The following is a 24,498-nucleotide window of genomic DNA, read 5'->3' on the forward strand; positions in this document are numbered from 1 at the left end:
TTTTGCTAATGGCTGTTATTAGCTCAGCTCCAGTCCTGTGGTATACAATAGGACTGAGGCCATCAGGTTAAATACTGAACCAATCTGTCCCTGGATAAATAATGTGGAAAACAATTATCATCCTGCCTTATTAGAAAAGCACAATGGGAACCTTTTAACTTTCAACAGTAATGTGCTTATAATTTATTCTGAAATACCCCAAAAAACTAAGAATTAAACACTGTTTAAACGTGAGTTACGAAAGAAGAATGAAATATATATTTTTTGTTCATATTGGCAGTGACAATATTTAATACATTTGGAATATTTAAAAACCACATTTTTCTTTCGTTGAAATGAATTAGATGTAGGGATTAATAAAGTTCTATCTGATAAAGTTCTATCTGTCAATAAGGAACAGTCGGTCAGTAGATTTAAATAGTCAAACACTATGGGAATTATCAAGTCAGCTGAGGACAGAATATTCTGAAAGGTCCAGTTCTTGCTCTCACTCAGCTTGGAGTCATGAATATTACATAACAGCCACTCCTCAGTTCTCCTGACAGCTATAGCATTTTGGAGAGGCAAGAAATATGTGTTGCATTATATGCGGCAGTGTAGGATTTACTCCAGAACCCCAAAGCACATATAGAGCATTTGGTGCCTTTGTATGAAAATGCACAACAAGAACAGTTGTCAGTACATGGATCAGGAGGGAGAGCTGAAGAATATCTATATACAGCACTGTGTTTCCCTGAGTTTGTGTGTGAGTTGTAGAAAAAGCTCATACCAAGAAACAAAAACCTGTCAATGCATCATGCATTTTGGGCTCTAAAAAGGAACAGACTCACAATCAATCATTCGTGGCTCAAACCTGCAGATGACGCAGCTTCACACTTTGAAAATACTTTTAAGTTTGTTTTATTTCTGTCCATGCAGGGTTGAAAATGCCAAAGCCTGGACATTTCTTGATCCCTCCTTAATCACCACAGTTGCTATGGTGACGGTGGATGGTAACAAGCCCATTCTACTCTAATTACTTCATTCTGACCTTGTCCTGTGTGCAGACTGAGGCAAAAAAATGAACAAGACACACTGACTAATATAATATAATCCACATAATTAATAAAAAAATGAAATAAAACAAAAATAAAATAAGCATGAGAGTCTCCTCATTATCCTTGCGTACATACCAGCGTATGTGTGCATCACTTAATCTGATGCTTGTCCTTCAAGTAAATATGATAAATGTAATGACTATTTCTTTTTCTAGATCATAGACTTGACAACAGGCAACAACCAACTATTCTGTCTAAAAACCGAAGCTCCTGCTTTTCACTATCTGACATTTTTATTATGTTTTCCTTTGCAGGTCCCTCACAGCACTTGTAGTAAACAATGTCTGCCTCTATGTATGACTCTGAAGTTATGAACTTCATATTGTAGTTAAACCTTCAGCTGGATGCCGAGCATCTGTGACTTCATTACAGTTCACAGCAGTGATCTCTCTCAGGCAGTAGCCGTGTGCGACATTTTCGTGCTTCTTTCTCTCTGTTTATGAAGCTGCAGGGGAGCTGTTTGCCAGGGAATCAATTTAAAATGATTACATTCCAGTGTCAAACTAGTGCATTAGGGAAAAGACCGTCAGCGTAACGTGTGTGTGTCAGAAACCGCATCTAAAGGAGGACGGTGACTAATTTTTCTGTTTTTTATTAAAGTAATAACTGGTATTAGAGCAGGCAGGAAAGAAGACGACAACGCATACTAGTATACAGTATTACTTCATTAAGTATATTGTCAAAATGAACACAGTATTTTAAATTGAATGATTTAAGCGATGATGTCACCTAAATATTAAATGGTTTGAGAGTATTCACCATTTCAGACTGTCTTTACTTTATAACAGTTGTTGAAACAGCAGAAATTGGAGCAGGGTGTAAAAATGTTTCTTCTAAAATATGTACATGTTTCAGATAAATATACTCATACATTCCAAATTGTTGCTGTGGTTGATTATTCCCTTCTGTTTTTAGAGAACAGGTAGTGTTCATACTCACTGCAGGTTTATTTTTGTACAGCTATATTGTGCGGTGATGTTCTACACAGTGGGGCAGTGACTCAGAGCAGCAAACCTGAAAACAAAAAAAAAGTGTGATGTCAGAGGTCAACTGAGCTGAGAGGTCCCTTTTGTTGTTTTGTCACATATTTTTCTTTTCTTTTTTTCTTTTTTTTCTGCTCTGACTAACCAACCATCCATCCAATCATGCCCCCTGATGCCCACACACTCCATCTTTTATGTCTCTCGCACACAAACACACCATTGGGCAGCCCACGGATGCTCTCTCTCTCCTACGAGGCCACGCTGTTGGCCGCTTCAGTCAGCTCTGATGAGGGATTATTCTCCATCACTGACTGTTTTGTTGCTGTCACCTCTGCAAGATGCAATTGGTAATAACGCCCACACAGGGGCCGGCATCACATAACACACCATGTGATGACAAGACAGTATGGTGGAGAAAAAATACTCCACTCTGTGTCCTTTCACACACTACCATAGAGAGCTGTCACATTCAATGGCATCACCTCCATGTGGGAAGTCTGAGTGAGGATGGTGTGTGTGCACGTGTGTTTCCGTCGCTGTGATGTGTACGGCTTTTTGTCATGTTGATGGTAAAGTAGCTGGATGCTTTAAAAGCAGGATTTCTCTGACTGAAATAGAGACCGAGGTGGAAGTTGAAGCTCTCAGTTTGTGCTGGGATTATACAAGAAGGTTCTAGAGATTTTAAAGTCCATGTTTTCATGTGCCTGTGTTGCTGTTATTGTTTCAACTTTACTTAGGGTTTTTGGCCACGGGCTAATATCTGAAAAACTTGTAACTGGTTTTTGTGTGAGTTCGGTTTTAGAGTCTCGAGTGGCCACATGAAGGAACTAGTCTGAGAGCTGTGCTGGAACAAGACTAAGCTTGAATTTTTAAACAGAAATAAAACTTTACTCTAAGTTCTTAGTTTAGTGTGTTAAAACTTAAATGAAAAGTCGTTCATAAATTGTGTAAAAAGAAGTTTATTTTGATATCTAACAGAAGTGTATTTAGATGACTTCTCCAAGTCAAAATAACTGGAAAAAATAAAAACATTATCCTCCTCACTGCTTCTCCCTGCAGTGCGAGTGGATGCAAATGATTTTAGAGTTAACTGCTGTATGTATATTTTGCTTCCAGACGTCAAAGTGCTCCATGTGTCACCTCAGAGCAGCTCTCCAGTTTCCATTTGACTTTGTTACCGAATCTTACCACTACTTAGACCAGATTAAGGACTTGGATACAATCTGGTAACACTCCAGTGAAAGATTGGTGCTGCCATTGGCCACCGTCATAGAGTGTATGATCATATTTTACACATAGCTGTGCCACTAATAAAGCACTGTTTTCCAGTACATTGTAAATCTATTGAAACGCGACCTAATGATGTAATGGTGTCAGTCTTGGTATTGGCAGGTACGCAAATGGATCGTGTTTGTGAATAATGGTAATAAAACTCTACAGTACATTCAATCTTATGTTACAACATTAATGAGTGTGTACAGCACCACGAAACACGTGGTGCTCTGTATTGTAGTGGGTTGTCAGTTGACAACATAGCATCACTGTGTTAATATAACAGACTTCACTTCTTATATTTAATGGATAACTGCTATTCAAACTCAGACGTGTACGCTCTTGTTAAAAGATCTTAGACAAAAGAGGATTAGGTTTTATGTGTCCTGATTTCTGTTAAAAATGTAATTTTAATCCTTGTATTACTACATGGGTTCTTACTGATGTAAGAATTGCACAGAGTTTTCCCTTTGACTTCTTAGTCCTACAAACTCAGCCCAGGGATTTTAAAGATCAATTTCAATTTACTTCCACTTCCCATCAGCTCTGCTGCAGCTTGTTTCTGCCTGGAGAGGCAGATGCTGCCAGGTAACAATGCCAGTTGAGTCATTTATTGACAGGGAGCTGGCATCCAACACAACACTCTCTTGTCTCTCCCGCCCCCTCCCTCCCTCTCTCCTGACGTTTCTCCTTAGTTGTTGCTGTTTTTTTCCATCTCTTCTCTTTTTATATATATACTTTTTCTTCCTTCGTGTCCCCGGTCTTCCCTTATTGAGTTCTGCCCTTTAACTTCCCCTCAAGTCTCCCACCATCACTATCCTCTCATCCTTCTCTCTTACTCCCTCCCCTCTCTCTCTTCCTCTCTCTCTCTCATTTATCGTTCTCCCACTCCAGAAGCTCTGACACACAGTCACATACACACACAAACACACACACACACGCCCTCTGTATTCTGTACAGCGACAGCAGCAAGCCTCTTGATTCATTCATCATTAATCTTGCCAGAGTGAGCTACTCGTACATCAGGCGGGAGCTGGTTCAGTGTTTGACGACCGTACCAGTAAATCTACTGCAGAGGAACCAAACGCAGCAGGAGAGACAAAGTGGTGAAATAAGCAGAGCTTAGTTTGTGTGCCGGTACCATGACTCTTTACCTGAGCAAACAGCAGAGCTGCTTTGCGGACCTGGATGAAAGAGGGGAGTGTGGGGAGGTGCCGTGTTCCCTCAGCTGGCAGCTACAGCAGCCCAGCACTCAACGCCAGCATCGGCCGTGCCAGCGGTACTATTACGGATCTGTCCCCGGGGGTGCCACCCTTCCCCGAAAGGGGGGTCGAATGGCACCCTGCCATTTGGAAGGCATGTCCTCCAGGAGCCAGAGCCACTTGGCAGCGGTGAGGATGAAGGGGGGGAGCTGTGACCTGTGGCCCTCTGAGTGTGGCTGCTCCCAGAGTTGGCAGGAGCCTTATCAGGTAAAGTGATGCTGTTATCAGAGCTGAGGGACTCGTCTGGACTCTTTGACTGAAGGTCCATCATGACACAAGTGTCGTTGCTGCACTGTGACTGAAGGAAGCTGTTCGGTGGTTAAACTTGATGATCTGCTCTGCTGAGTGCTTTTCTAATGTATCTGCTTGAGAAGAGTCAGAAACCCTCAGTTGTAGTTGTACTTCACTGTTATTTGATGAATGTATCATTTATATTCACATATCAGTTAAGTGTGACAACTAACACTTTTATGTTGGTTCATATACCTGGTCCATAGACCAGGAGACACTCTCAACACTTTTTAATTAGTATTTTAATGTTGATTATTTTTTAATATTTAGAAATTGTTTTCGTTGAGCTATAGAAGATGGTTATGGTAGTAGTTATTAATGTTTTGACCAGGAGCAACTTTATTTATGATATGTTGCTCAAAAGCATTAAATATTATGATGTCATTCATCTATTTACATTTTTACATATATCAGTCTTCTTTTTTTTTAGACACTACTGCAGTTTTCTAGGTCTAATATGTGGCGTATTTTCAAGATGATGTACTTTTTTGCTCTGGTTGGAGCAGAAACAGAAACACAACTGATCAGCTGATGTGAACAAAGATACTGAAACAGTAATCTAAGTAAAACATTTGTGATTGCGTCGTCCTGTGTACATGATGTCACATGTACTGTTTTCTGTTGTTGTTGCCTTTTAAAATAGATACTATGGAATGCTGCTTTTACGTAGCAATATATAAATATTATTATTATTTAAACTAAATCAGAAGTAAATGTTTTCTGATGATCAACCAGAACTGAAAGACGGATCACTGCATTTCAGCCACTAAAACATACACAGTATACGGTGAGTAACGCAGAACTACAAGTAACCCACGAGTGTGTGGATTTAATTGCCAGGGATTGTTGTGTTTGTGCAACCTTAGCAGAATGTGAAATTGCATTAGGCGAGGCCAGTGAAGTGGAATGGGGGGCCATCTATCATGAACCAGAAGAAAATGCAAAGCAGGGAAATTACATGAGGGGCAGCAGTCCACAGTACGTGTCCCCAAGCCGCTCTCATGCTTTTGAAATATTAAATGCTGGACATGGATGTAAGAGTCTGGGAGTGAAAAGCATTTAAACTAAAAGCAGTGACTTTTTTTGAAGTGTATGGCAGAGTTAAACCATAATGTGTCACGCTGGGCCCGTCACAAATGCACGATAGATCACTCACTCAATTCCTTTTGTTTTCTTAAAGACATGAATGAATAATATTATCAGAATATTTTTTTTCTCTTGTCTAACTGTAACCAGACTTCTGCAGCATTCAAACCTCACTCTGTGTTGTTGACTGTGAACTTTTACATGAAAAAGGAGTGAATAATTCATTACAGTTTCTTGTTTTTATACATCACAGCTAAATAATTGAGCCAAAGTTCACAGAACAAGCAACTTTGTCCCTTGAACATCTGGAGTTTTCTTTGCTGTGTAGTTTCTAAGTTCACTGATAAGAGCCTAGTCCTCTACCTGCTGATGCATATGCTGTCATTTATGTGCCGTTGATTTAAAGCAGTGCTGTCAAACTCAAATTCACAATTGTTCATGTTTTCCCTTCTCTCCAGATCTATAATGTAGATTTTTTTACATAAACACTGAATCTGGAACAGCCTAAACCTTATATTATAAACACATGAGAAATTAAATTTGAAATGTCGGATATGTATACAGGGTCTATATACCGGTGGGCAAACTCTATTACACATTTGATATAATCTCGTGGGCCAAATATAATTACAATGCAGGCCAGATTTGGCCCCCAGGCCTGAGTTTGACACATGATTTAAAGTTTGTAAATAATACTGTATTCGTCAAAAAAAAGTCAACCCCAAATGAACATCTGTGCGTTCAGTGATCCCTAATGGGATGATATGAAACTGTGTTTGTGTGTGTCTGCAAAAGAGGGTTCAATTCATCCCTGCCATTATTTTGATTTGCTCTTTATTTGCCAGTGAAGTCTCTTGACATATGATGTGCAGTGCAGAGATGCTGCTGGACCACTGGCTTAATGTGCCGTTCAAGGCATTTGGTTACGTAGTGATGGTAGGAAGCATAAAGAGGAGGAGAAATGAGCCACAGCGCAGTAAAGTGTGTTATTCACAGTATGTGCTCAGTTTAGCGGCAATTATTTCTCTGGTGCTTCTATTTGGAAATGTGTTTGTTGTTTTATTTTTGTGCAAGCCGTACCTATGTTATCAGCTATTATAATGAGGCTGCAGCACAGCACAAAAAAGAAATGTGCATTTATTTATTTGTATAAAAAGTTCAACTGTTTAGTATGAGAATTTTCTCATTCTAAATTGAATGTCTATTTCAATTAAATGTTAAGAACACTTTGGGGAAAAAACAATGATGTACCATAATTGCGTACAGTGAGTTGAACCATCTTTAAATGTTATTGTAATTCGGGTAGTTGTAATTCTGGAATGTGAAGCTCTTCTTTTTATTCATAGCCTTTTTGTAGAAGCCTGTATTTTCTGAACAAAAAAAAAACAACAAAACAAACAAAATGAAAGCAACCTCCTACAGTGGCAATATTGACTTTTCAGCCCTCAACAGATTGACCACGTACTTTGGGGAAACCTGATTAAATTGTTGCAAAGTTTTGCTGGGATTCAATTGTTCCTCCCATAACAGGAGACTCCCTTTTGAAGCACAGAAGAATAAAAAAGAAAAAGGAGGCTGTTAGAAGAAGGGAAGAAAATCAGTACAATCAGACATAAAGTCACTGTTGTGCCTTTGCTCAATGACTGTCTTTATTACACACCACTGTATTTCCAAGCATGTAAGGTAATGTCAATGTTCAAAAAGGAAACTAAAACACCAGGATAAACTGACATCAGCTAATTGCATCAACTGTGACAACTTAACTGCCTTTGCCTAAATCTGATTGGTTAACTAGAACAAGGACATTTCCAGTTAAATATAACTGCACTTGCTGTATGTTGGTTGAAGGCAATGCTGCTCACTGTATAGTGCAGCTGTCATTCCACCCTGTTAATTAGGGGACTGTTGTTCTCCTGACAGTTATTGAGGAAAGAGCGTCCAGTGATGGTTATCTGATTAATAGCGCAGCCTACTGACCAGATACAGGATATAAGATGCATTATTCTGGCTTTCTGCTCTAAGCTGAATCCCTTCTTTCTCTGTGACTAATCATCTGTAGTAGTGTTCAGTAACTGACATGCCTTGGAGCTTTACAGTGTAATAGAGTACTCTGTGAGTATACTGTATGTCAAAGGGATTTAAAGACATATTTGTGCAGCTTGAATGAGTAAAATTTTTAAAATGTTCTATACATGATAGTATAATGAACACACTGTGGGCTCTAAAAGCCATATTTTGTTGTGTTACTGCAATAACTGAGTGCTCTTGAAAGTAATGACTTTAAAGCCATTAGAATAATGTGTTAATTTCATAAAAAAATGCATTTCCTGCACAGCTATTAAACTCTGGTTTCCTCCTTTTGTTAAATTCATGCAATATTTTACGTTTGCTGTGCCCTATGTTTGCTTTGCTTACCCAGGTAAAATGATGTGCACGCATCCAGCCCTGCAGCTGTTAAAGAAACTGAATAATTAGCTACCACTCTGTTCCTGTTCCTGTAAAGGAGTTGCTTTCAATCAGGAAATTATATCAGAGAGACGTTTCACAGTACACACAGTCATCACACGGCCATCCCCGCTGCATTGTGTGTTAGTGTTAGTTTTTTAACTATTGTAAGTATTCTGATGTTTCTGCTCTGATGTTACTATTTGTACTTGCTATAACGTCACACTCACTGGTTACATATTGTTTAGCTGCTGGTAATAACCTCATTAAATAATGTTGCACCTACAGTATGGGCCTCAGCTCCAGGCCTGTATGAATCAGAAAGTGCTGTCACCGTACTCGGCTGTGCCGGTGCCAACAGTGAGGTGCGACATTTACACAGCTGAACAGTACAAACCAACTGCATCCGTGTGGCTGCCTGTGTTCTCATCTCTCTCCTCTTGTTAATCCCATTCAACTTTAATTAAACTATCAAAGCGCTGAGACTGTGAGATAAGAGCATTTATGGAAACATTCAGCGAATGGGCGTCTGTTGATGATAGGACGAGAGCCATGAGTCTGATCCATGGAAGTAGGACAGTGACGACGGGAGTTAACTTTTCCAAAACTTTTTCTCTGTCTGTTACAGGCCAGTCCTGCCCCGATTATCGTTAACACAGACACTTTGGAGTCAGTTCCTTACGTGAGTATGAAAGCTTCAGAAGCCTTTTACACCTTTTACTAATAGATGAGGTACATTTATCCCAGTCTTATTTTTCTTCAAAGTAGAGCAAAAGAGTCCAAAATGAAAAATACACAATTACCAGAATAATGAGGTGTATTTGGTGCAATTTAATCCTCACTAAACAAATGAGGTCACATTAGTGAATTATTGATTTTAATAATGAATAATAGAGCCACACGATTTTCTAAGCCTACATTACTGACTTTTGTCAGAATTTTGCAGCGTCAACAAATAAACTGGGCTTCGCTGCAATGTTGAGTTAATAGGAAATGCTCCGACACAGAGTACAGTATGAGCTCTAGACACTTTGGTGATTTATAAAGACTCGAGGACAGTGCTGTAGATCTCTGCCTCGGCCTCATCCAGTTGTTATTATTGCTTCCTGCCAGACGACATTTCTCACTTTTATGGAGGGGATTTGATGTGACAGAGCTTTGTCCAGTAACTGAGTAGCCAAGGTTTTATCAGACTCATCTCTCTGCAAACTGTATACACTCTTCCTGCTGCTGCTAATTAGGTCTTTGGGTCTTGATTGCTTCCGTGAGCTCTGGTTATAATTTGTGATGAAACTCAGAAATGATGCTCTGCAGGGAAAATTATATGCAACATCACATAAACATCCTGTATGAATGGATAATGATGAGGGATCTGGCTGGTACTTCATCATCACTGCGGGTTGTAAGATGAGACAAACTCCTATGCAGCCGACTTTCAATGCCACAGAAATGACTATTAATAACGGTGTGTGAGGCAGTCTTCTCTAATGGGGAGTTATGGCAATATCTTTATAAATAGGACATTTGGAAATTATTCATATAAATTAATATTTTATGTTACACTGTTTTGTTTTGTTTTATTAACTAAAAAGAGCGAATTGCTGCAACAATGTATTTTTTGTTTCCTCAGGTCAACGGCACAGAAATTGAGTACGAGTTTGAGGAAATCACGCTCGAAAGGGTGAGTATCTTCAATCGGTTATAATGTACATATTTTATATACTGTATTAGTTCAGTATTTTTACCTTTACCACTGACTGTATTTGAAAAGCTTTTCAAATTGAATTTTTACTACGACACAAAGATGACAGTATCATCCATGAGGATCCACGAAAACCTGTACCAGAGCTTCAGACCTTGTCAGCCTACATCCTTAATCCATCTCCTGTGTGACATCAGATGAAGACCAGAAACACTTAACAGTGTCTGGCCCAGTTGACTCTCCATCCTGTAGAACATTTTTGATTGGACACTCCAGACAGCGGTGTCCTGCGGGCACAGCCGGTGGATTTGTAATCAGGAGAAGCTGCTGTTTTCATCAGTAAACAACTCCATCAAGGCTTGCCTTTCATTTTGTGATTGAGCGGCCGAGGGGATTTTATTTGCACAGCCAAAACTTTTGGAGTGGAGTGTGTCCTCAAGCAGTTGATGTGAAGGTGCTGGTGAGGTGCAGCCATCGTGGGTTGGTTAATAATGTAGACAGCTCTGACCACTTTTTTTAATCACGCTGGTGGGAAGTGACCCTGAAGTCAGGCCATTAAATTATGCATCAACATTTGATTTACTTTTAATCAGTTGTGCTTTAAACAAATTAAGGGCCAAAAACAGGGTCAGCAGGGGGCAGTGGAGGACATTTTGGAGCTATTTGCTTTATGCTGTCCTATTAGCAGTGCTAACACTTCAGCAAATAGTAAACACATCTGTCGAGCAGCAGAAAATTTGACTTAAACATAATATAAAGAACACAGGATACCTTGCTTAACATGAGAAGAGTGTCAGGATTAGTGAATAGAACCGTTGGCACCGGCACTGACACAGGTGCCTTTTATGTTTAGCTCCGTCCTTGAGTGTCTCCACAATAATCAAACTGTATTTTAAGTTAAAAATAAATACATTTTAACAGATGGTATTTGGGTCAAACTGTTCTCTTTATTTAGGCCACATGGTAGCTGAGAGATAAGTGTTGTCGTACTGCAGGAACAGCAGTTACTGATGGTTTCACTGTATTGCTTTTTTCATTGTTTTTTATAGTTCCTCTGGTTTCATCCCACAGTCCAAAAACATTCGATAAAAAGGTTAATTGAGAACTATAGATTCACCATAGGTATGACAGTGAGTGTGAATTGTTTCTACATGTATGTGACCCTGTGATAGACTGGTGGTCAACTGTTCAGGATGTATCCCAACCTCAACCAATGCATGCTGGGATTGCTATGGTAAATCCTCTGAAGGGAATTTAACAAGTAATAGGTGGATAAAGTATTTTCCATGGAATCATTTTTTTGCATTGAAAACATGTCATTATGTGCAAATTGTGATTTTTATGTCAAGATACGAGAAAAAAAAAACAATACAGAACTTAATGGGCGGATTAGAGTCAGAACCTGGTATTAGCCAAATTACTGTGTGGCTTTATAGATGTGTTCTTAGTTTACTGCATCGTTTTTTTGGCTCATAAACTCACCGCACAAAAAATATTTTTTTTATGTGTGCTTTCTCTCTCACCCTCACCTCTCTCTCTCATCTCTGTCTCTTGTGACTGACTGTCTCTCCTCAACTGCAGGGTAACTCAGGGTTGGGCTTTAGTATCGCTGGAGGAACAGACAACCCACACATCGGAGATGACCCTGGCATCTTCATCACTAAGATCATCCCTGGAGGGGCTGCGGCAGAGGACGGACGCCTCAGGTCAGTCCCTTAGACTGCCCCACACTGGTGATGAAAGGAGGCTACAGGGGATTTCAGGTCCAACAGAAAAGAGACTTTTTGAAAAACTTTATTGTCTGCAGAGGATGACTAAAGCAATAGTTTCTTAGCATTAGTTGCCTAAACGGGAGTGTACCATATACGCCTCCACCTATCAAGTGGATACAAAGCATCCATCCATCCATCCATTTTCATCCGCTTATCCGTTACCGGGTCACGGGGGCAGCAGTCGCCACCCAAATCACATTGCATCGTACCAACCCCCCTGAACCTTCCTGCGGGTGGTGAGTCCACTGGAAACAAAGCATCATAGAGGCAAATAAAATTCAAGATAAAGTAGAGTCAATTTTCGGTTAATTAAGAAATACAATCCACTTTCCCTTGCAGCTCTGTTCTAATGGCTCACAGCTCTCTCCCTGCAGAGGCTGAGGCCTCATTTTGATAAAACTTGAGTGGAACATTGGCAGCCAGATGACTGTCACTGCAGAAACAGCAGCACTGTGTCATTGTCTAATGGGAATAACCAAACCTGTGTTATGTAATATTTTTCTATTCTATTATTTTTTCACCAGCACTGTAACTGCTGAAGAAGCAGAAAATACAAACTTCTGGATCTTCTGCAGAAACAATGAACAAAAAAGTCTCATCCTGAGTATATTTTCAATTCAAAGTACTTAAACATTAAGGTGTCACTGGCTATAAACTAATCAGATGGGACTGAGATTGTGACACTTCTTGTGACACTTGCTTCTTGTCAATAAACAATTTGGTTCAAGAATTAAGTAAACAGTACATAATAAGTCGTAATGGTTACCTCAAATTGTAAGAGAAATATATAAATTTCATTAATCAGTTTCTTTTGATGAGGGGAGTTAAATGCTTAAGAGGAATGTTTAACCATAAATACTAATATACATATCAACTTAAGGCTGTTGTCCTATATTGTGATGTAACCTCCAAAAAAATCCAATACAGATGTACCAGTACTGATCACTTCTTCAACTGCAACTACATTTCTCACATGCCTCAGTGTTTGGTGATAGATGTGTTAAGACAGTGAATGTAATTCATGTAAAGCATCAGTCCAGTGCTGAAAAATTGGTCTGGGCACAGCTCACACTTTAAACTAATTGGCGGTCACCCACTCCAAGGTGGGCAGAGAGATTTAATGCATTATGGATGGGAGGCAAGCTCTAATCTCCAGGAGGAGCGAGGCCTGCTGGGTATTTGGTTTTCTCCATCATTAAAAAAAAGCCAGTAGACTTTCTGTCACCACTCTGGGACGCTGTAATACGGGGCACTAAGCACACTTAATGCACTGGCCTAGCTCAAGGGACCGCTACGAGCATTTAATAGTTTATCATGGAGGCAGATGTTGGAGAGGGAAGAGTGTGTAGTCAGGAATAAACCCCAAAATAATTAAACCACCTCTGTATGTGAATCTTCACACTTACAGGATGTAAATACATTACATCCTGTAAGTGGATGTAATGAAGGATTAAAATTCATCCTTTAAATACAGGAAAAGTAGCTGCTAATTATAAGCAATGACCGTCCTGAGAAAAAAGGATGGCTTTGATTCGATATCTGATTACATTCAAGTGGTTTGTTTATATTCCTGCATTTCCCTAATCTTTGCTCTCTGGATTCCGAAATGACATCACTAATGCAAGATGGCAGCATTTCTCAAATTTTGGCTCTCATCTAGTGGAAGGAAAATTGGTACAGAATGAATAATTTTGTACAAAAAAAAGTACAATTTATATGAAGCATCACAAGCAGAGGTCAGCCAAAACCTGGCTCTCAAAACAGCACAATACAGAGGAGGCGCTTTAATTATGGCAAAGTGGTTTACAGGAAGACGAGCAGATACAGGGCACACGGTTAACTCGTTTAGGGGAAGGTCTGAATGGACATTCTTGGATGAAGGATAGAAAAGCTGGTATGGGAAATACACAATACACAGCCCTTGTTGTCCTGAAGGAAAACTTACTTCAGAGTTTGGTTACATAAAAACCAGTGAAAACACACATACACACACACTGGGGAAAGAAGTAAAAATTGAGGTCACATTTGAATCTGTTTGCGACTGCACGTGGGTCCCAGCTGATCTGCATGAACCCCCACTGAGATGTGTGCCCTTGTGTGCCTCGGCAAAATAAAGTTTGGTTCAATTCCTTAGGGGAATTCAAATTAAGTGCTTGCTGAAAAATTTAGTTTTTCACATTTTCATGCACCCATCTACATAAGCCCTCAGACTGGGAAAAAAAGGGTTTTAGTAAACTCACCATAACACAGCACAATAAATTAGCATTTTCAAAAATAAGTGGTCATACTTCCAAAAGTTCAAAGAAATTGGTGAGTTGCCACTCAAACTTTTATTTAGCAGGCCAGTGCAGATGAATCAATTATAGTACCTTATTTGGAAATTCACAGTGTGAGCCTTTGCAATCCACACAGGCTGCCACGGGAGGCGCTATTCAGTATGTAGTTCCTCTCAGGATGGAACACAGGAACTAAAATATATATATAACTAAAAATCTAATGCGACATATATAAAGTAGACAGAAGCAAAGTGAGAAAAAGGTTAAGAAAGTCTTAGTGTGAGTTAACTGGCTGTTGTATGTATAAAATATCCTGAGCCAGATTAGTTCTAGTTTCAACTTGTTATAGGGAAATCAGATTAAGGATTTGCAATGCTAAAAATATAGAATCAATATCTAAACTTAACATAAAACTGTTTTGTGTACAGCACCTGTAGGTGCAATCCAGTCTGGTACTGGTTTGAACAGATATCTGAAAATCAGAGAAATAAATAGGGATGTTTTCTAATGTTTCACAAATCACAGCAGATGTTCAGCAGAATGTAAGAGGAGCCTGGCTCCAACAAACACATTACAGCGTGTTCCTGTTGTGTACTTAGGCAGGCTTACCTGAGTGATAGCAAAGATAACAACTCCTCCACTCAATTTTAGAACTGCATTCAGGTCTGCTTTTGGAGTGCACATCTGAAAGCATCACTGTTCCCATGGTAACTGTACTGCATCTGCCTTATACTAATTTCCACTGTGTTTCAGTTTACAGCCATTAACAAAAGAGCTTGTTTTCCTAAATGTGATTCCATGTTTTCCTCCTTCCAGGGTAAATGACTGCATACTGCGAGTGAACGATGCCGACGTGTCTGAGGTTTCTCACAGTAAAGCAGTGGAGGCCCTAAAGGTTGCGGGTTCTATTGTCCGACTGTATGTGCGGCGCCGCAGGCCAATGCTGGAGACCATTATTGAGATTAAACTCATCAAAGGACCAAAAGGTGGTTAATATGTGTATATGGCACATTACTGCATAAAGGACACATATAAAAAATCTCTTCACATCTCATCGTCTCAGGTTTAGTCCCATGTCATCTTTTAGTCCCACAAACTAATCAACAGTCTTCCACTCATTTGAACGCACACAGGGCTTGGCTTCAGTATTGCAGGCGGGGTTGGAAACCAGCACATACCTGGTGACAACAGCATATATGTTACCAAAATCATTGATGGTGGCGCAGCACTGAAAGATGGTCGGCTACAGGTCGGAGACAGATTGTTAATGGTAAGTACAGCAGTGTCATTTAAATCTATAATGTATCTCCACTGGTTTGGTTTGTAGTCTGTAATTGCAAACACATATTTAAATAACGTGGTTTAATGCATTCAACTGGATGTATTAACTGTGGGGTCTATTTCAAAAGCAGAAATGCCGTGGCTCAGTACGTCTACTTTTGCTATGGAAAAAGCATCCTTCTTGCTTGACCAGCACTTAATTTAATTAGCTTCCCCCCAAATGTCGTGTTGTCAAGCGAAGGCCATCTGTCATAATCTAGTCTCACGCACACGGCGCACACGCCAGTACGACCTCGGAGGAGCAGGAAGGAGAGTTAATGAGCGGACTCACACTGACTGCTCATTATCTGGACAGGTGAACAACTACAGTCTGGAGGAGGTGACTCATGAAGAGGCAGTGGCCATTTTGAAGAACACGTCGGACGTGGTCTACCTTAAGGTGGGAAAGCCCACCAACGTCTACCTGTCAGATCCGTATGGACCTCCTGATATCACGCACTGTAAGTCCTCACGCCTCAGGTCAGCTGCTCTGTAGCCTTCAGGGACCCGGTCAGAGCGATGTGAAGACATAGAGATATTTTGTTAAAGTGCAATCCACACAGGAGTTTGAGTTTGTTAAAATCACACCTCGCAGTGTGACTGTGAAAACTGGCTTATTTTCACAACTTTCACCACTACACACATAAAGACCAGTACACCAAAGTATTACTACAGTACAGGACTGCTGTATCAGTCTCCCACAGATTCTGCTTTCTTTATTTCTTACAAAATATAGAGGCGTTGGGCTATAAACATAAACCAAAGACCTCTTACTGACATTTAACTTTTGCTTACCTCAGACAGTAGTCACTTTACAGTTACTCAGGGGTTTGACCTGGCTGTCACCTGTCTCCAGTTAAAGTCCAAATGTTACCTGCAGGAACGATCGCCGTGACAAGATTATACCGCAGGCCGTCTCAGCCTCTGTAATATTAAAAGCATCGAAGTTATAAAGTGAATCCCACTTGTCATGCGGACAGAAGAACAATATTCACTTTCTTATTTTATTTAAAGCCACCCATGCGTGCAAACCAATTATTGACTCTGCAGACCATCTGTTTTTATTACATCACTTCTGTTGTTTAGATGTTAACCTTTATTATAAATTAAAAAAAATCTCTGTTGATTGAACTTAAGGTAAATAGTACTGTTAGCATAACTCCTTATTGTGACACTAGAATTTCTCTCCTTTGTTTCTCACAGCCTTCTCTCCAGCCATGGAAAATCATATTTCTTCCCCCATCAACAGTGGTACTCTGGAGTACAAGTCTGGTCTTCCCCCAATCTCCCCTGGGAGTTATTCTCCCCTCCCAAAGCACTTACTAGGCGAAGAGGATATAAACAGGTTGGATGGTTTTTCCTTCTTACGGTAATTACCTCCCTTCCTTCCTTCCACACTTCTGCAGGTAGAAGCTTTGTCAGCCCCACTCCTAATGTCTCCCCCTTATCTTGTCTGATGTGTTTGTGTGGCAATTCAAAAGGCAATCAAAGCTCAGCCGAGAGTTGTGATGCATTTTGAAAAGATCTCTGCGTCACCTGTTGTTTATGTGACTCCCGTTCCTCTCGAAGTGTCTCTCGCTCTTCAGTGGTTTTCCAAACAACCTATATAGAGTTCTAATAAGAGGAAAATAGGTCCCATGGTTCCTAATCAGGCAGTGCAACACAGCACACTCACTGAAGAGAGTCAATAGTTAGAAAGATACAGGAAAACATACAGAAAGATGCTCCAGGCATTTTAAGGAAAGAAGTTCACATATAATTGAGCCATCCTATGTATGTATTTACAGTATATATGCACATTTATATGCATATGCATATTCCATATATATATATATATCCATATTTATGTAGTACTGTAAATATATACAAATTCTGCATTTATATCCACTGTATATACAATTAATGTCAAAAATCAATGCAATTAGTGCATTTGTTTTGACAGCACCAATTTATTTTCATATATATTAGTGTTGATGTCTGCAAGATATTGCAGATATTGCAGTTTGTAAAATTGGAATAAAAGCTGCAAATGTATTTCTGTGAGCTGTGGTGTGTAGCACTGGTAAAAACCTGGTTTCAATTAGTGAACCCTTAATGTGAAGCTCTGGGGCCTCACAACAGGACTGGTGTGAACATGAAAGATTGTCTTCCTCGTCCATGGTGTAGTTAGCTTTTACCTAGTCTCAGGCAGAATCGGCTCCATTCCTTTCAAGGACCCTTAAAGGCTAAGCAGGAGGGTTCGATCAGTGGGGGCGTAGATTGATTGTGTTTTGAAGTTGGTGGTTTGAATAGCAATGTATCGGCTGCTTCAGGTTCCGCGTCAGTATGGACTAAATTCATACATTAGCTCTTATGGTGGCAGCACTTCAACCAGATCAATATTGGTGGAAAGTCTAGAGTAGCTGAGACTCAAGGCCATGTATAGGTCTGTGTAGAAAGACCTCAGGTGAGAGTAGCCTAAAACAGTTTTGTTGGCTGCAAAACAAGAGGTGATAATAAATGATACATTAATAATTAGAAATAAATTTCACAGATTTTCAATCTTGCTTTACGTGCTACATGTAGCTTTGCTGTCATGTAGCCACAGATTCCTCTGTTTAGTGATCATAATCAAATGACAAATGCAAACACATACTTTATATTAAATTAATAATGCAAATGCAAATAAAACCCATTTGTAATAATTCAATCATCGTAGAGAATCAACGAGGTATCAAATCGATAAGTGAAAATGATAATAGAATTTGGATTGTTCCCATTGGATTTTCCTGTTGATTATTATTTTTCTAACTATTGTTTTGTGAGTTGCTATAACAGCTTATTACTGTCTCCACTTCTCCAAAGCTTACCATGTCACAAACATGAGCAACTCACCACATGAGCTGCAGTAATCCAACACTGTGATTCTGGAAGGCTTGGTTCTAAATCAAGTCTCATTTAAGAGCTAGGAATTTATAAAGTGCCCAGCTCACAAGAGCTCACACCAACATTCCTCCTGTTGTTTCTCGCAAGCAGGCGTTGCTTTGTTCATCTCTCGGCCAAACTGATTATTGATATTAATGCGCTGTAACACGGGGGGGATATTGAACTGCAGAGCGGCGTAGTCCGGTGAATGAAAAAGGACATTAAATTGACCTTCCGTTCAAATCAACCCTGCTCGCTACAGTGCTGTGGTGCTGCAGTAAGATTCATGCAGGGTGTCACGTCCCATTTGCAGAATCTCAGAGTGGTGCAAGAGTTCTGCAGCAGAGCAAAACTAAAGCTCATTTCAGAGGATAAGTGAAGGACCTCTGCGTTAAGCTTTGTTGAGTGAATGATTAATCCTCCATTCGCTTTGGAGATAAGAGGTTTACAGTAGGCTCCTGCCTAAGGTGCATCCCTAATAGCCTCTGAAAGGGGCATACTGCGTACCACACAGTAACACCATCACAGTGAGTATTCGCTAGAAGTAAATACTGTATTTTGATTCGTATTGTTTTTTATTATTTTGCTCCCAATTTATTGGGCTTATTTCAATGGTCAGTAGTAAGTTCTGCTGAATCAGGACAAGACTGTTCTAACTCCCCATTCCTTTGCTCATCATGGGCAGCAGTTATGTTGTGCTAAGTGACTTATAGCATTTTCTCGTTAAGAATGAAGTGCAGTGGTTAAGTTGTTGTTACTATTATAGCACTCTTGTAAAACTAGGTAGTGTCTGAGTTGGTAGGTATAAATTGGTGCAATTCCTGTTAAAATTCTGACCATATTTAGTTATAGTAGTAGTACTAGTAGTTATAGTACTACAAACATGTCTATTTACTACCATTTTCATAAGGGCTTAGATGTATTGACTGTGTTGTACTTCACTAGTCTGAATCTCCAGTTAACTTTCAGCCTAAAATCTACAGTTTTATTCCCACACTGTCTCTTAGTGCAGTAACTAAGCATTAGTCACATGTGATTTATAGTCAGGTTGTGGTCCAATACTTTTGGACACAAACCCACTAATTGGTGTCATCACTCAATCATCTCTTAGGAATCACCTGAATATTTTTAATTTAACTCTGACGAACTGCAAGTGTATTCTTGTCATCTGCCACATGGCGGACCTGTCACCGCCAACGCGGACACATAAACTCCTCCTCCTTCCGGTGAGAATGTCTTACCCAAAAACCTGTGAACTCCAGCACTAGGGATGATGTGTCATAATCTGGGGGAAAACATGTTTCCTGCAAACCCTCATTTGAGGATCAGTTTCATCACATGAGAAAGTTTGTAAAACAGGTTTAGAAAATGGCCAAAAGAAAAACAAAAATAGATCAGCTTTATGGTGTCTTCTCAAGGTGACTGGTTTTTAGTCTCAGAATGCAGTATGAATGATTCAGCACTGAGAGACAAAGCCAAATGTCCGCTCCTATCCAGCTTTTCCATCTTTCCAATGGCTTGTGATTGAGTCTCAATTCGTGCTTCAGATATGAATATCCAAGTTGATTTGCAGTTCTGACAAAGGGTGGGATACTGGAAAGTTTGTCCACTCTATATTTACATGACGTCTAACCAATCGTTATTGTTTTGTCGTAGCTGAAGGAATTTCCATGCAGGAGAAATTCCTTCATTTTGTTTGATTCCTCCCAGACACTCACACCTGTGCTTCTGCGATGGCACTGCCGTGTTGATTTGTCATGTTGAAACATGATTAGTGGAACAGCCTTCCCTGCATGGCGTCTCTATCAGCAGCTGCAGTGGAGGGTGAAATATGTGGTGGTGCTGGTTATTTCTGGAGATACGTCACTGCAGGAAAAGGCTGTGGTGTGAAGATGATGATGATGATGATGATGATGATGATAAATGTGCAGAAGTGTGTATGTACAGTATGAACTGAGTGTAAACAGACAACAGTTGGTCACTGATTGAGCTGTATGAGGGGGCGGCTGTACATTCAAAGCGGGCCAAAGTAACAGTAACATCACACTCTAATCCTGTCCATCTGACACTTATTGTGCGTGTGGCCATCCTACACCCGTCCTACGCATCCGTCCGCTGTTATGACGTTGTGTCTAAAAGACAGAACTTGGACCTGGTTTGGATGTACAGTATGTAGAGGCTGATGAGCAGGGGACTGAGCATTGGTTCACACATACAGTAACATTATACTGAAGCTCTGGTGATGTTGTGACATTGTGTGCAAATATAAACATCTTCACTCCTGACCAAGCATAGATGTAATTTAACAATTAAGTCAACACATATGTTTTCAGTCGACTGATTGTCTTGTGTCGCATGTCTCCTAACGTTTCTCTGCACTGTTTTCATGTGTTAAAATACCTTTAAAATGCATTTCTTTAAGCATTTCAGTGATAGTTTATCAACAGTTTACTTTCTCCGTCCAATCAGAAATCCCTCGCTAGATGATGGAGAGGGTCACAGGTTTGATTCCCAACACTTCCAGTTGAGGTGAGAGGTTTGCCCTTCACTTCACCAATTGCACGCTGCTGCACGTTTATGAATGCATGTTATGATGATTACTGATTACAGACAAGCCCTTTCCTGAAATACAGTGATAAGTGTGAACATTTACACTAGCTTCCTTTGGTTGCCCTGTTTTTTCAAGTATGTACAGCTAAAGTAGAGAACTAGAAACCAAATCCTCAACAAAAGTCAACTGCATAAAGCTCTTGCAGTTCAGGGGTTGAGGATTCTGGATGGTCCCTCTGGAGGCTGTGATTCGACTGTGATAGCTTAAAGGGCTGGAAATTACCTTAAAATGTCTGCTCAGAAATTAATGAATAAATGTTGGTATATGGTGCAGGATATCTGGAAAACATAATAATATTTTATATTATTTTATTTTTATAACTATTAATTATTTTTAGAAATTGTTTATCTGTTTCTCCACAATATCTTTACACACTTGAAAAAACAGGGACACTGTAAATGTATAGTATATCATAACAGGAAATCCTTTCACAGCAAAAGGTCAATCTAGGGTTAATCTAGGGTTAGATTTTTTTCACAGAAATTGCTTTTTTCCCTTCCAGATTTTAAAAGCAACTACTGTATGATTTAAAAGATATGTCAATTTGTCAATATGTTTTAACCTGTTTGGATATTTATATAATACTTGAATTATTCATCTTAAAATTCACCAACCAATGCCTACGTCTTCTTTACAAATACGCTCAGAGTGAGTCACTGGTGTAAACATCAAATCACAATCCCAGTATTTTAGCTCTGACCAGTTTAAGCCTATTATATAAAGACTAAGAGCCATATCCATGTTTAATTCGTAGTGTTACTATGACATAGTCAATGTACAGAAAACACAATTAGCTCTGGGACTTTTTTTTTTTTTTCAACAGTCTGTCATGTTGTCGTCAGTTGTCCTGTTCCACCCTGTCTCCCAGCTTCTGTTTGTGTCTTTCCTCTCTGTCATCATTAGGCTTTAACTGACACCTTTAGAACTTTGTTCCTGTGACACCCAATCACAAGTTCTCCACATGTTCTCCACTCATTCTCAGTTCTTTGATCAGACTGCACAGACACACATTCAATGTCCGTCTGGTCGTGACTTTGTCCACTTCCTTTTATATGTTTGAACACCAATTTACATCAGGAACTACGGTCAATGATTGGTTATTATGGAGTCACCTCAACAAGCTACCATCTCAGATAAATAAATGTTATATACAGCTTTGAGTAATCTGTAGCTATTTTCAAGAATTAATCACATTTTTGATTACAGAGAATGACTAGTTAGCACAGCAGTTAATATGTGGATAGAGACAGTAAGACACTTTCAACATTTAAATTACTTTTAACATTAACAAACCAATAATCTACGTTATAGAAACCAACAAATACTTTGTGTGACCTAAGGTCAAAGGTCATCTAAATCCAACAGGAGTTTTGTTTATTGTTCATGTAGTAGCCAATACCAGTTGGTTATCATGCATGCGGGGTGAATTTTGTCTATGTAGCCTTTAATTCATATCCACCCAGTTAATGTGACCAATAAAAAAGCCTCTTAGATACAAGGTTAAGAATAGTTAATATTCTACAAATGTGAATTAACATTTGCACAAATAAACAGATTTGGAAGATCCAGTCAATACTACTGTGTATTTTTTATTTAATTATTCATTTATCTATTTTGTACAGTGCAACCACACTGTCCGACCTGAAAAACTGGTCCACTTCAGATCAGGTCTCTCAGGACACATCTACCTACACACCAGGTCTAACCAGGGTCACTGCCATCTCTGTTATCCCCAGTCCCCCATCCTCACCTCTGTCTGTGGACACTAACAGCTCTGCTCTTGTCTCTCACTCCACTGTAGGCCTCCTGAGCCAGTTTACAGCACTGTGAACAAACTTTGTGACAAAGCACCCTCCCCCCGACACTTTTCCCCAGTGGAGTGTGACAAAAGCCTCCTCCACTCCGCCCCCCTCCCAAACTATCACTTAAGCCTGTTCCCTGAGTCGGACATCACCAGGTATTTTCTCCACCCCCATCGCCATCGCCATCGCCATCGCTGCTCTGCTCTCCTTGTCCCTTCCCGTCTGCCGTGTTACCATAGCAGCATTTGAAACCACCCTCATGCATTTGTTTGATCGCTTCTTCCTTTGATGCTCCTGCAACTCTCGTCTGTGTGTCTCCACATCATCGTCATTACCGTTTACCTTGTGAAAAACCTTAATAGTCCGAACAGAAACATGTCGTAGAAAAAGGACGAGAAAGCAATGTGAAGTCCCTCAAGCCAGTGTCGCCCTTTAATGCTGCATGTGGCGCTCCTGTACTGCACCTCTGACTGTCAGTTGCTTTTACCATCATATCTAACTGTACAGTAATTAGCAGTATGCATGTACTGTTCTCATATGGTACATGTGCAGCACAAACCATTGCTTCCAAAAAGGTGATTTTTCTGAGAGCCTCCGGATTCTGACAGAACGTTCCTGCAATTTTGTTGCATGATTGCAGGTCGACCAATAGAATGTTTTGAGGCTTTCTTTGTGTAATAGTTGTTGTACGTATGTGTATAGTATTTTTTTTCCACAACTGTAAGACATGCACAGTAGAGCCACATTCACTGATGAATCAGTGCAGATAGTTTTGGTCAGTCATGTGACTAAACTAACTAAAACTAAACCTTTGTTTCCTGGGGTCCATAAATTACCCTAAAACGTAGTTTTGCATAAAAATCTGACATTAAACCAAAAGGGAAAGTGATGTTTGTTAGGGGGGTTTTAGCTAAATTTCTTCTATAATTTCAATTTAATCAGCCTAATCTTTAATCTTGCACAAACGTGAGACATCAGCACACGTTAACTCTGCTTTTCTTTAAAGATCATGGTATCACCTATAAAACTGTCCCATTTTTACTGCCTCTACATCTAAACTGTTATTTTTCTACTGAGGCTGAAAAAGTTATTGTTTCTACCCTGTCACTTTACCAAAGCCGTTTCACTGATTTATTTAGTCTAAAGTGGAAGAGAATAAAAATGGGTTATCACTCACAAATACAGTGACTGATTTAATGCAAGTCAGGAGGAAACTCACGACAAGGAGTGTGTGTTTACGTCCTTGTCTCTGAGTCGTTCACAGAGAAATCATCCTGGGCAATAAATGCAAATAGCAGTTTGTAAGTCAATCCTGCCGAGCACACCTGCTGTGACAGTAATTGTAGCATGAATTACACAGATACATTATCTGATGTGGGCCATGGAGACAGTAAGTCCTGTGCTGAATAAGTATTGTCTGCTAATCTTACGATCGTTATGTCAAAGACAAGCGTTCATCATCATCCTTTTGAAGGCGTTCCACTTTTGTGAGACCTCTGTTGCTGCAGGCTGCTGAAGAAAACCTTAGCTTTCTGTAAAGAGACTTTAAAATGATAGATAAAAATATTGGTGTTTCGTTGACTTCTTCTACTGAAGTCTGTGTCTGTAGCTGCTGTTTGTGGAGCCTTGGGGGAGCTGTTATAGTGACTGTGACTTAATTGAATTGTTAATGGTT

The 24,498-nt window shown here is 39.8% G+C and overlaps 1 protein-coding gene across 5 annotated transcripts in view; it reads left to right on the plus strand.

Moving 5' to 3' along the window:
- Positions 1-24,498, plus strand: part of dlg2 (discs, large homolog 2 (Drosophila)) — a 106,907-nt gene that overhangs the window by 67,319 nt on the left and 15,090 nt on the right. For 3 of the 5 annotated variants that reach the window (XM_017041901.2, XM_025065566.1, XM_017041905.2), the window contains 9 exons: positions 9,065-9,118; positions 10,067-10,117; positions 11,720-11,844; positions 15,003-15,172; positions 15,320-15,456; positions 15,823-15,967; positions 16,710-16,875; positions 20,880-20,939; positions 22,823-22,978. In XM_017041901.2, coding sequence (XP_016897390.1) covers positions 9,065-9,118; positions 10,067-10,117; positions 11,720-11,844; positions 15,003-15,172; positions 15,320-15,456; positions 15,823-15,967; positions 16,710-16,875; positions 20,880-20,939; positions 22,823-22,978 — 1,064 coding nt within the window. The remainder of the gene's footprint in view (positions 1-9,064; positions 9,119-10,066; positions 10,118-11,719; positions 11,845-15,002; positions 15,173-15,319; positions 15,457-15,822; positions 15,968-16,709; positions 16,876-20,879; positions 20,940-22,822; positions 22,979-24,498) is intronic. The other 2 variants (XM_025065564.1, XM_025065565.1) reach the window with 2 other exon arrangements.

This window comes from Cynoglossus semilaevis, chromosome 19 (genome assembly GCF_000523025.1).
Source record: "Cynoglossus semilaevis isolate Cse_v1.0 chromosome 19, Cse_v1.0, whole genome shotgun sequence".
NCBI classification, from domain to species: domain Eukaryota; kingdom Metazoa; phylum Chordata; class Actinopteri; order Pleuronectiformes; family Cynoglossidae; genus Cynoglossus; species Cynoglossus semilaevis.